The following is a 12902-nucleotide window of genomic DNA, read 5'->3' as shown; positions in this document are numbered from 1 at the left end:
TGTGCTCAGGAATGCTTCCTCTGAGGGACCTGCTGGGCTTCCGGCCCTCGAGAGCCCCAGCAACCTGCCTCTGCTGCGTGTCAGCTGCTCCCAGCCTCCTGCCAGTCACCAGGCCCAACGGCAGACTCCCCGGTCCCATGCCTCATCAGCTGACATGAAAGTGCAGAACTGTGATGAGAGACAGGCTGTCCACCACAGAGGTGAAGAGGGTCCAGCACAGTGTGCAGCACAAGCATGCAGACTGCACAGCTTCACCTACACCTCACACAGCCAGGTGGGGTGCGAGCAGGGGACCCACTGCCTGGTCTCCCAGCTGCTGTGTTTGTACACCACATCTTTCAACACCAAGGTGAAACACACATAATGTAAAAGGCCCACTTGAAAGACAGCCATTGGGGCTCCGGGATGCCAGCATCACCCCAGGGGCTCTCCCTCCGTGGAGCGGGACCCTGCACTCCACCCTGCACTGGATGTCCGGCATCTGCCTCAGTGCACTTTACTTTCAACATGGATTGTGTTGTGGCGGGATCAGGTGGGACAGAGTGATTTACTAGGAAAATCTCAGATGTGAAACGTTCGAATAATTTCAAGGATTGATTGAGTTATTTGAAAGGCAGAGTTAGAGAGAGGGAGAGACACAGAGATTCCCATCTGCTGGCTCACTCCCCAGATGGGTGCAAGGGCTGGAGCTGGCTCAGACCAAAGTCAGGAGCCAGGAGCTGATTCTGGGTCTCCCACATGGGTGCAAGAGCCCAAGCACTTGGGCAATCCTTCACTGTTTTCCCAGATAGAGTAAAAACTGGATGGAAAGTGGAACAGTTAGGACTCGAACCAGATGCCAGCACCAAAGGCAATAGTTGTTTTGTTTTGGTTTGTTTTTGTCTTTGTTTTTGTTTTTAAAGATTTACTTATTTTTATTGGAAGGGCGGATATATAGAGGAGAGACAGAGGAAGATCCTCCATTTGATGGTTCACTCCCCAAGTGACCGCAACAGCTGGAGCTGAGCCAATCCGAAGCCAGGAGCCAGGAGTTCTTCTGGGTCTCCCACATCCTCAACTGCTTTCCCAGGTCACAAGCAGGGAGCTGGATGGGAAGCAGGGCCATCAGGATCATATGGGATCCTGACATGTGCAAGGCGAGGACTTTAACCACTACGCTATGGCACCGGGCCCCCAAAGGCAATAGTTTTACTTGCTATGTCACAGCATGGGCTCTTCAAGTTTCTAATAAAGATAACTTTAAATGGCAATCATTTTTTACTTATTTATTTTCATTTTATTTGAAAGGCTGAGAAAGTCAGACACACAGGTCTTCCACCCGCTGTCTCATTCCCCAAGTGCCCACAACAGCCAGAACTGTTCCAGGCCGAGCCAGGAGCCCTGAGCTCCATCCTCCCCTCCCCACCCACACGGGTGATGGGACTGTCTTCTGCTGCTTCCCCAGGTGCCCCAGCAAGGAGCTGCAGCAGAGGCAGAACTGCCAAGATTGGAACAGCCTCTCATAGAGAATGTTACCACACCAGTGCTGCCGCACTGCCCTCCACATGCCGGCAGAGGACCTGTCTCCCAGCACTGAGGGCTGCCGCGCTGCCCTCCACATGCCGCCAGAGGACCTGTCTCCCAGCACTGAGGGCTGCCGCGCTGCCCTCCACATGCCGCCAGAGGACCTGTCTCCCAGCACTGAGGGCTGCCGCGCTGCCCTCCACATGCCGCCAGAGGACCTGTCTCCCAGCACTGAGGGCTGCCGCATTGTGTGGAGACACTCGTGGCCGTCAGAGCTGTTTCTACAGTATGTCCTTTGGGAATAGGACACATGTTGAAATAATACTAAGAATCACTAGTTTGACTACTTTGAAATCACATACTTCTGGGGCCAGGGTTGCGGTGCAGTGACCTGAGTTGCCGCCTACGTTGCCCATATCCTATAAGGGCACAGGTTCGAGCCCCAGCTGCTCCACTTCCCTGCTAAAGTGACTGGGAAAACAGCAAAAACTGGTGCAAGTGCTTGGGCTCCTGCACCCACAAGGGGAACTGCAGAAAAGATCCTCCTGGCTTAGGTCTGGCCCAGCTCTGGACACTGTGGCCGTTTAGGGAAGGGACCAAGCAAACAGAAGATTCTCTCTCTATTTTCTTTCTCCTCCTCTCCTCCCCTGCCACTGCAACTCTTTCGAATAAATGAATAAAAAAGTCTTTTTTTTTAAAAAAAACTGTATAGTGCTCGCTTCGGCAGCACATATACTAAAATTGGAATGATATAGAGAGGATTAGCATGGCCCCTGCACAAGGATGACACACACAAAAAATTGTATACTTTTAGGGTTAGCATATAGCTCAGCCATTGGGACACTTGTTAAGGTGCCTGTGTTGGGGGCTGGAGCTGTGGCACAGCATGCTAAGCTACCTCCTGCAACACTGGCATCCCATATAGGCTCCAGTTCCTATTGGGTTGTGCCATTTCTGATCCAGCTCCCAGCTAACAGCCTGGGAAATGCAGTGGAAGAAGATGGCCCAAGTGTTTGGACCCCTGCCACCCACATAGGAGGCTCAGATGCAGCTGCAGACCGCTCAGTCTGTGCATGTGTATATTTCAAGTCCTGATCATTGAGGCAATCTGGAGAGTGGATGGACCAACCAATGAATGGAACTTCTGTGTGTCTGTGTGTGTGTCTCTGCCTCTCTGGGAGTGTGTATGTATGTATGTCTCTGTGTGTCTCTCTGTCTCTGTGTGTCTCTCTGTCTCTCTGGGAGTGTGTGTGTATGTATGTCTCTGTGTGTCTCTCTGTCTCTGTGTGTGTCTCTGCCTCTCTGGGAGTGTGTATGTATGTATGTCTCTGTGTGTCTCTCTGTCTCTGTGTGTCTCTCTGTCTCTCTGGGAGTGTGTGTGTATGTATGTCTCTGTGTGTCTCTCTGTCTCTGTGTGTCTCTCTGTCTCTCTGGGAGTGTGTGTGTATGTATGTCTCTGTGTGTCTCTCTGTCTCTGTGTGTCTCTCTGTCTCTCTGGGAGTGTGTGTGTATGTATGTCTCTGTGTGTCTCTCTGTCTCTGTGTGTGTCTCTGTCTCTCTGGGAGTGTGTATGTATGTCTCTCTGTCTCTGTGTTGCTGTCTCTCTGGGAGTGTGTATGTATGTATGTCTCTGTGTGTCTCTCTGTCTCTGTGTGTGTCTCTGTCTCTCTGGGTGTATGTATGTATGTCTCTGTGTCTCTCTGTCTCTGTGTGTCTCTCTGTCTCTGTGTGTCTCTGTCTGTCTGTGTCTCTGTCTCTCTCTGGGAGTGTGTATGTATGTCTCTGTGTGTCTCTCTGTCTCTGTGTCTCTCTGTCTCTGTCTGTGTCTCTCTCTGGGAGTGTGTATGTATGTATGTCTCTGTGTGTCTCTGTCTCTGTGTGTGTCGCTGTCTCTCTGGGAGTGTGTATGTATGTCTCTGTGTGTCTCTCTGTCTCTGTGTGTCTCTCTGTCTCTGTGTGTCTCTCTGTCTCTCTGGGAGTGTGTGTGTATGTATGTCTCTGTGTGTCTCTCTGTCTCTGTGTGTGTCTCTGCCTCTCTGGGAGTGTGTATGTATGTATGTCTCTGTGTGTCTCTCTGTCTCTGTGTGTCTCTCTGTCTCTCTGGGAGTGTGTGTGTATGTATGTCTCTGTGTGTCTCTCTGTCTCTGTGTGTCTCTCTGTCTCTCTGGGAGTGTGTGTGTATGTATGTCTCTGTGTGTCTCTCTGTCTCTGTGTGTCTCTCTGTCTCTCTGGGAGTGTGTGTGTATGTATGTCTCTGTGTGTCTCTCTGTCTCTGTGTGTGTCTCTGTCTCTCTGGGAGTGTGTATGTATGTCTCTCTGTCTCTGTGTTGCTGTCTCTCTGGGAGTGTGTATGTATGTATGTCTCTGTGTGTCTCTCTGTCTCTGTGTGTGTCTCTGTCTCTCTGGGTGTATGTATGTATGTCTCTGTGTCTCTCTGTCTCTGTGTGTCTCTCTGTCTCTGTGTGTCTCTGTCTGTCTGTGTCTCTGTCTCTCTCTGGGAGTGTGTATGTATGTCTCTGTGTGTCTCTCTGTCTCTGTGTCTCTCTGTCTCTGTCTGTGTCTCTCTCTGGGAGTGTGTATGTATGTATGTCTCTGTGTGTCTCTGTCTCTGTGTGTGTCGCTGTCTCTCTGGGAGTGTGTATGTATGTCTCTGTGTGTCTCTCTGTCTCTGTGTGTCTCTCTGTCTCTGTGTGTCTCTCTGTCTCTGTGTGTGTCTCTGTCTCTCTCTGGGAGTGTGTATGTATGTATGTCTCTGTGTGTCTCTCTGTCTCTGTGTGTCTCTGTCTCTGTGTCTCTGTCTCTCTGGGAGTGTGTATGTATGTATGTCTCTGTGTGTCTCTCTGTCTCTGTGTGTGTCTCTGTCTCTCTGGGTGTATATGTATGTCTCTGTGTGTCTCTCTGCCTCTGTGTGTCTCTCTGTCTCTGTGTGTGTCTGTGTCTCTCTCTGGGAGTGTGTATGTATGTATGTCTCTGTGTGTCTCTTTGTCTCTGTGTGTGTCTCTGTCTCTCTCTGGGAGTGTGTATGTATGTATGTCTCTGTGTGTCTCTCTGTCTCTCTGTGTCTCTCTGTCTCTCTGTCTCTGTGTCTCTCTGTGTCTCTCTGTGTCTCTGTCTCTCTCTGGGAGTGTGTATGTATTTCAAATCCTGATCATTAAAGCCATCTGGGGAGTAGAGAGTGAAAGGACTCTCTCCTCTCTCTCAGATAAACAAATTAAAGAATAATGCCTGTGCTGGGCCCGGCGCGGTGGCGCAAGTGGTTAAAGGTCCTCACCTTGCACGCCCGGGATCCCATATGGGCGCCGGTTCTAATCCCGGCAGCCCCGCTTCCCTTCCAGCTCCCTGCTTGTGGCCTGGGAAAGCAGTCGAGGATGGCCCAAAGCTTTGGGACCCTGCACCCGCGTGGGAGACCCGGAAGAGGCTCCTGGCTTCGGATCGGCATAGTATCGGCCCGTTGCGCTCACTTGGGGAGTGAATCATCGGATGGAAGATCTTCCTCTCTGTCTCTCCTCTCTGTATATCTGCCTTTCCAATAAAAAAATAATAAAAATAAATCTTTAAAAAAAAAGAATAATGCCTGTGCCGTACATCAGTGTAGCTGGGTTCCGCCCCTCGTGCCAGCTTCTGGGGGCAGCAGTGATGGCTCAGATAACAGGGTTGCTGCCACTCCCCTGGGAGTAGCTTCAGTGTCAGCCCAGCCCGGCCCAGCTCAACCATTTCTGACACTTACAGAGTGAGTCAGCAGGTGGGAGCTCTCCATCGCTATGGCCCTCTGCCTCTCAAGCGAGCAGATTTTTTAAAACTTTATCTCACCCACTTTCACCCTGTAGCCCGTGACCCTTTGTACCCTAATAAACTAAGATTATTTTAAAAAAAAAAAGAGTTAACAGTTAAACTGAAAAAAAAAACTTTATCTCTATTTTTTTTATTCGAAAGACAGAAATCTTGCACCTGTTGGATTATTCCCTAGATATCTGCCACAGGCAGGAACAGGTGAAGCTGGTAGCCTAGAATTCCAGCTGAGCTGCCCACAGGGGTGGTAGGGACTCAGAGAGATGGGCAAACAGGACTCAAGGGAGTACTGTAAGAGGGGTGCCAGGGACCCAATTGACACCTCTACGGCTGAGCCAAACACCTGCCCTGCTGCATCCCAAATGCACACAAAAATTAGAAAATAGATAAGTCTGCTCCACCACAGGTAGAGTTAAGAGGGTGGAGGGAAACCAGGGGGGAGGAATACAGACACAGATACAAAGAAACTACAGCCAGAAGATTTTTGGAGATGTCCAGCAACATGGCCAGGATATGAATGCTCCCACCAAGAGCAAATCCACATGGCCAGTGCCCAGGCAGGAGAATCTGAACTCAGACCCTGCAACCTGTCTGAGACCACATGCTCTCCAGAAAAAGCAACACTAAGAGGCCCAGGGAGAGAGCTCATGTCCAGCACAGATGGGAGGACAGGGAGCAGGCTGGCATTGCCCAGCACAACTGCAGGCAGGGGCACCACATGCTGTGAGGTGCAACCCCATCCACCATCTCCTAAAAGCCAGCTGCCCACCCCCAGCACAGCGGATCAGCCACAGCTTCCTCTGACGTAGCTGGTCTCTCACACAGCCAGGTCACACAGGGTCCCCATGTCCAGCGTTTTCCAGGGCTGTGGGGCTGTTAGCAACTCCATTCCCTGCCTGCTTTCTCAGACACATTAGCAGGGAACTGGATCAGAACTGGAGCAGCAGGTCCAGCACCGTGGCCTAGCGGCTAAAGTCCTTGCCTTGAATGCACCGGGATCCCATATGGACATTGGTTCTAATCCTGGTAGCTCCACTTCCCATCCAGCTCCCTGCCTGTGGCCTGGGAAAGCAGTCGAGGATGGCCCAAAGCCTTGGGACCCTGCACCCGTGTAGGAGACCTGGAGGAGATTCCTGGCTCCTGGCTTCGGATCAGTGTAGCTCTAGCCATTGTGGTCACTTGGGGAGTGAATCATCAGACGGAAGATCCTCCTCTCTGTCTCTCCTCCTCTCTGTACATCTGACTTTGCAATAAAAATAAATAAATCTTTAAAAACAAACAAAGAAGTGGAGCAGCTGGACTCAAACTAGTGCCCAGATGGGTTGCCAGTCACAGGTGGCATCTTTGCATGGGGATCACCATGCCAGCCCCAAGCTCAGCCTCTTGGGAATCATTTTACATCCCACCTGCAGTGGACAGGTGCCCGTTCCTTTGCCCCTTGCCAACACCTTTATTGTCTCTTTTTAGGCAGCAGCATCTCAGTATTCTGAAACAGTATTCCTCTGTGTGTTTTCTAAAAATACCAATTGATTGATTTATTTGACAGAGGGACAGGCAGACTGAGGCTTCTCGCCTGCTGTTTCACTCCTGAAAGGCTCGCCTCAGCCAGGGCTGGGCTAAGCCCAAATCAGGGATTGGGACGACAGGAACCCCGACCCTGAAGACATCCCCATAGTCCCCCAGGGTCTGCAATGACGAGAAGTGAAGTCAGACCCAGCTGTCTGGGCTGGGAAATCGGGGTCAGTGACAGAATGAGCCTCTCCTTCCCCGATCACGCTGAGAACATCAGGGCCTGTTGGACACTTTGCATCTTCTTCAGACTGTGATCTATTTCCAATTTGTCCAGTTTTTTTGCTGTCTCCTTTATGTTTTTGGACAGTTCTTTATCATAGATATGATTCACAAATATTTTCTTTCTGTGAAATATAATCCAATGAAAAAATGAAAAGATTAGCTTTAGGTGGAATGCCAGGGGCCTGGTGGCAGGAGGCCGAGTTGTGAAGCAGCAAATGGGAGGCCACTTGGCATGGGGCATCCCAGACAAGGCTGGAACCAAACCCCAGGTCTGATCCTGGTTCCTGCATCCCGTTTATGCTTAGGCAGTAGCACACGCCTGCTCCTCACAGTGGAACGCCTGCGCATGTACCAGCTGCTTTGCTTGCAACTCGGCTCCCCGCTGATATCTTTGCGAAGCCAGCAGACAATGTCCCAAACACATGGGTACCTGCCACCCATGAGGGAGACCCAGATGGAGTTTCTGGCTTCTGGATTTGATCTGACCAGCACAGCAATGTGTAGCTTACCCGGATAGCAAACTAGCAGATACAAGATATCTCCCTCTCTCTCCCTTTCCCTCTTTCTCTATTCTGCTCTCCCTCTTTCACTCTGTTTCTTTCTATATCTCAGATAGATACACATTTTATCAAAAAGTGTTAATTTTAAAATAAGTGAATCCTCTGGAAAAATATTTCACTGAAAAGGATACATGCAGAGCTAAGAAGCAAAGGCAAGCACACTCCTCACCACCAGCCAACGGAGAGGTGCAGACTGAAGTCACACTGACCCGCTGAGCGCACGCCTATTAGGATAGCCTCTGGAATGGGCCTTCCTGCTGATGCACAAAGCCACGGTGGAGCACGCTAGGCAGATTTTGGAATATGAGTTAGCCTCCCTGCAATTCCACCCTCCACTCACGTGAGCTCACAGGGATCTTGGAGTGAGCACTCGCAGCTTTTCTGGTCAGCTGGCAGTGAGCATGCACAGCAGCTGCACGTGAGCTCACAGGGACCTCTGGGAGAATCCGCACAGCTTTTCTGGTCCCTGTGCAGCTGCAACCAAAACAACTGTCCATGAGCCCTTGAATGGACCGGTTCCAACCAACACAGTGCAAGATCCCAGGTATCCCTGCCTTCCTCCCTGGGAGCAAAGTCCAGGTAAATGCAAGCAGTCTACACGTCACAACGCCATAATGTTTGTCTAAAGGTGCCTTAGAGGCAGAGGCAGGAAACACAGCAAGACAGATCTTCAATCAAGAGGCTCACTCCAAGATGGCCCCAAGAGGGCACTTAACGTTGGGCTTGCTTCGGGGCCTCCTATGTGATGGCATTTGTGGCAGTACCTGCTGCTTCCCCAGGAACTTCAGTAGGGAGCCAGAACCCAACTCTAGCAGACAAGACTCAGCCTTCCAGGTTCCTGGTTTGATCCTGGTCGAGCTGAGGTGACTGCAGGCTTCTGACATATTATTCCCAAATAGGAAAATGATCTCTAAGAAATTAAAGAAACAATGCCCGGCGTTACGATGACTGATACCAGGGAAGAGTGTGATCCCCATGAGGTGAAAACAAGCATTTGGTCACAGCCTCCCTCATCAGGGCAAAGAAAACCATATTCGCCCCTGCCCTGGCATGGCAACCAAAATCTTAGAGGAATCTCAGGGTCAGAGAGACTAATGGGGAAGACTCTGACGGCGCCTGTGCTGGGTTGGCCCCCTTCTCTGGTTCCCCATGCTGGGATTCCAGAAGGAGAGGCCATGCTGACCACAGGGGTGGGACAGCCCTGGGATGGCCCGGCCCCTATCTCTGCTGGACTCTGGTGAGCTGCGGCCAACGCCCCTTCAGGCCCCACCAGACTGACGGCCCCTCACCCGCCCCCTTCCACCAGACCCTGCCTGTCCACTGCCACAGCAGCCGATAACAGACCCCACCCTGCAGCCCCTTCCCCTCCTCCCGGGAATGGCCCGGCCTGCCTAGCTTCTGCCTCGGATACATAAGGGGACCCCACAGGCTGAGCAGCACCAAGGCCACGCTGAGCAGCCAGCAACACAACCAGCACCATGTCTCTGACCAAGAGTGAGAGGACCATCATCATGTCCCTATGGGACAAGGTCTCCTCGCAGACCGAGGCCATCGGCACTGAGGCTCTGGAGAGGTGAGTGTGGCCTGGGACAGCCCAGCACCCGGCCAGGGGCTGGGAAAGTGGCCCGGGACAGCACAGTGCCTCCCAGGCCTGGGCTGCTGCACGTGGGGCTGCCCAGCCCCAGTGTAAGGGACAAGGAGCTGGAGGAGGCCCAGGTCGAGCAGGGAGGCTGGGCCCGCCACCCCTGTCCTGCCCTGTCTCCTTGAAATCCCACCGGGGCTCCCTGTGGATTCCCTCTCACCTCAGTGTCCACACAGCTTGTTGCAAGCAAGCGTCCTTGACCCTGAGGGCGGGGCCTGGGGGCTCCTGCGCTCAGCTCAGGCTCACGCCCCTGCTCCCCACCCTCCAACCTCGCCCCCCATGCCACCGGCCTGCAGGCTCTTCAGCAGCTACCCTCAGACCAAGACCTACTTCCCGCACTTCGACTTGCACCCGGGCTCAGCGCAGCTGCGCGCCCATGGCGCCAAGGTGGCGGCCGCCGTGGGCGAAGCGGTCAGGAACGTGGACAACCTGCCCAGCGCCCTGTCCAAGCTGAGCGAACTGCACGCCTACGTCCTGCGCGTGGACCCAGTCAACTTCAAGGTGCGCGCGGGGCTGCGCGGGGCGGGGCGGGGAGCACGTGCAGGCAAGGCTGGCCTGGCCCCTCATTGTTCCCGCTCCTCCCCCACAGCTCCTGTCCCACTGCCTGCTCATCAGCCTGGCCGTGCGCCTGCCCGCGGACTTCACCGCCGAGACCCACGCCGCCTGGGACAAGTTCCTGTGCCAGGTGTCCGCCGTGTTGACCGAGAAGTACCGCTGAGTGCTGCAGGCCCCAGGACAGCCCGTGGCCCCTTCTCTGCCCCTGAAGCCCAGGCCCTCGCTGGGCGCCCCAATAAACGGATCAGGAAGGAGGAGCTGGCTCCTGAGTTCTTTGTGCTGAGGGAAGGGGGTGGTGAGGGAGGCAGATGTGGTGTTCCCCTTGTCCTTTGGCATGCAAAGATGTTCGGATTTGGTTCCTTGGATTTCAAAGATGACATGGGTTCTGGGCAGCATCCCATCCTGCCTGACCAGTGAGTCGCTTTCATGCCTTGGAACCTCCCAGGCTGGACTGCATTTGGATCCAGGGTTGGGACTGGAGACTGACCCTGCATGCCCTGCAATGGACTCAGGCACCCTGTGACTCTCTCTGTGGCACACCCATCCCAGAGAAATTGGGCACTATACACTCCTTTCCAGTTCCCCCGAATGCCCACACAAGACAGTGTAAGAACACCTGTCCTCAGGCAAAGTCTGCCTGCTGGCAGGGAATTCAACGACAGGAAAGTGTCTGAGCAGGCAGGTTTCTGTGTCCCTGCCCCACCTACTAGTGTCTAGCTGAGTTGCCAGAGCTCTTGGGACGGAAGCCAAAAGCAAACTTCAGGGCACAGATCTGCTCAGGTGTGTAGGTGCAAGGTCTCTGACCCTTGAGGGTCAGGGTAAGGCTGGGCCACGCCTGTGCCACTCTCATACTCCAAGCACACTCCCTTCACCGCGTTCCCACACACAGACTCTGCCTCTAGGTCCAGCAGCCTCTGAGCCATGGGCAGTACTTGCTGCCGGGCAGCATGTGGACCCTGCCGAGTGTCCCAGTCAGCGGGGCCACTTGCCACCTGGTCTGTAGGAGAGGTTTCTGCCTTAGCAGATGTGTCCATGTGTGTGACATGTGCACGGTCACAGCTGCTGTGTGGAGAGGCACCCATGGTCTTCTGAGGCCACACCAGGGTCTCACCTTTCCCACCCTGCAGGCCCCAGGAGGCACAGCCTTCTCTCCTCATTCCCTCACTTATTCATTCTCTCCCTCCCCACCTGGCACTGCAACGTACAGCCAGACCCTTCACTCTGTCTGTGGACAGAGGGACCCTAAGACGCCCAGGCCAGGGCCTCAGTCAGGTGACACCTGGCCCAGGGTTCTCTGGACTCTCTCCCTCTCTAAGTGTTCCCTCTGCAGCTAACCAGTTCACCCTTTCCTCTGAACGCCATGGCCTCGGGAATGAAGCTGTACAGATCCCGCCATCTACTCTTGGCCATAACAGGCCAGTTTGAATCCAGGTCATGGGGACAAACTGAGTGTTCCTGTGCATGTCAAAAAAGCCCTAAGCTCCCTGGGTTTGGAAACACTTGTGCCAGCTCTTACCTGAGCTCCATCCTGCAGTGCTAGCCAACCTGCTGTGCAAAGTCAGCTCTCACTTTTGTGCTGCACTGTTTTGGTTCCTGAAGGAGTCAACCTGACTCCCCTATTCAGCTTGGAGAAGCCAGTACACTTCTTCCTAATCCTGCAGAGGAGTCAAGATTTGCACAGCAGACAGAGGCAATGAAGGAGCCAGGCACTGACTCCATCCCACAGCCCCTTGAGAGCACCAAACACAAAGCAAATCAGGAGTGTGTATGACTCCACTGCATCCAAAGGGAGGGGGCAGAGAGAGAGGAAGAAACAGGGGGTGGGGAGTCGGGAAAGCAGAGATGTTGAGAGTCAACGGGAGGCAATTTAGGAGCAGGGGAAGCAGACAGACAGGACTACCATCTACTGCATCACTTCCCAGAAGTGGACACCAGCTGGGGCTGGTCCCTGCCAAAGTCAGGAGCCAGGGTCTCTCATGTGGGCAGCTGGGCCAAGGTTTGAGTATCCATGTCCTGCCTTCCCAGGGTGCACCTGAGCGAGCTAACAGGGTGTGGGCCAGGACTCACAACCGGGCAGTCAGATCTGGAGTGTGAGTCCCAAGGAGCAGCCCATCCATGGAGGCAAATGCCATGCCTAGGAACCATCTCAAGTGTTTTTGTATTTTACAACTGATTTAGTTATTTTATTTGAAAGACAGAGATAACATGGAAGGGAGTTGTTGAGGTAAAGAGAGATCTTCCTTTCAGATCTTCCTTCCCCAAATGTCCACAAAGGCCGGATATGGGCTGCACTGGGAGCTGATTAACGTGGAACAGTTGGAACTAGTATAGGTGCCAGTGTGGAATGCTGGCACCACAGGCAGGGGCTTTACTGGACATGCCAAGGCACCAACCTATTGTGTTTATATACTGAACTGGAAGCAGATTGGGCTGTGGAGGGCACAGAATTGGCAGTGGGGATGGGTTTCCAGCAGACAGGGTCCTGGGCACACAGAAGCCCAGCACAGGGCCGAACACTGCCAAGAGTCCCACACGGGGCTCCGGTCCAGGCTGGTCCTGACATTACCTGGGTTAGGAGCCCTGGTGGGGCCCCCAGGGCCTTCAGCCAGATGGGGTGCAGGACTGTCTGGAGTCTGGGCCATCAGCACTTAGGACAGGAGCCTCTTCCACTGCAGTTCACAGGAGAGGAGGGAGAGGCCCAGGGTCTGGCCACAGGGCTGGTCACTGATGAGCTGCTGAGGCTGCTGCAGACTGCAGACATGGGGAGCAAGGGGCTGCCAAGGACATGCTGGGGGTGGGAGGCAGCTGGGACCAGGGTGCTGACCGGTCAGTGTGGCACTCAGAGGGGTTCCTGGTGCTGCCTTTGGTCCTTGTTTGGTTTGGGTGCAGTCAGCACTATTTCCTGGGAGGGTGCTAGCCCCAGGACACCCCTGCTGTGTCCTGTGAAAAAGTCTGGCACCTCCCAAAGGGGACAGGGCTCCTGTCTCCCCCTCTGTCCAGCCCTCTCCAAGGCAGCTGCAGAGAGGGCCCTGGGGAGGCAGGGATGAGTTCTCCACCTG

The 12902-nt window shown here is 53.6% G+C and overlaps 1 protein-coding gene and 1 pseudogene across 1 annotated transcript; both read left to right on the top strand.

Annotated features, from left to right (window-relative positions):
* The first annotated feature begins 2214 nt into the window (after window positions 1-2214).
* LOC121152087 lies at window positions 2215-2315 on the top strand (annotated as a pseudogene).
* Window positions 2316-8974: 6659 nt separating this feature from the next.
* LOC121152077 (hemoglobin subunit zeta-like) lies at window positions 8975-10006 on the top strand. The gene is made up of 3 exons (XM_040974008.1): window positions 8975-9219; window positions 9585-9789; window positions 9878-10006. The coding sequence occupies exons 1-3, from the start codon at window positions 9125-9127 to the stop codon at window positions 10004-10006; spliced, it is 429 nt and encodes a 142-aa protein (XP_040829942.1). The 5' UTR covers window positions 8975-9124.
* Window positions 10007-12902: the final 2896 nt, after the last annotated feature.

The sequence above is a fragment of the Ochotona curzoniae genome, unplaced genomic scaffold (assembly GCF_017591425.1).
Source record: "Ochotona curzoniae isolate NIBS_2020 unplaced genomic scaffold, NIBS_Ocur_1.0 contig_2321, whole genome shotgun sequence".
NCBI classification, from domain to species: domain Eukaryota; kingdom Metazoa; phylum Chordata; class Mammalia; order Lagomorpha; family Ochotonidae; genus Ochotona; species Ochotona curzoniae.
The sequence above is the reverse complement of the archived record's forward strand: the minus strand, read 5'-3'. Positions and strand labels throughout refer to the sequence as shown.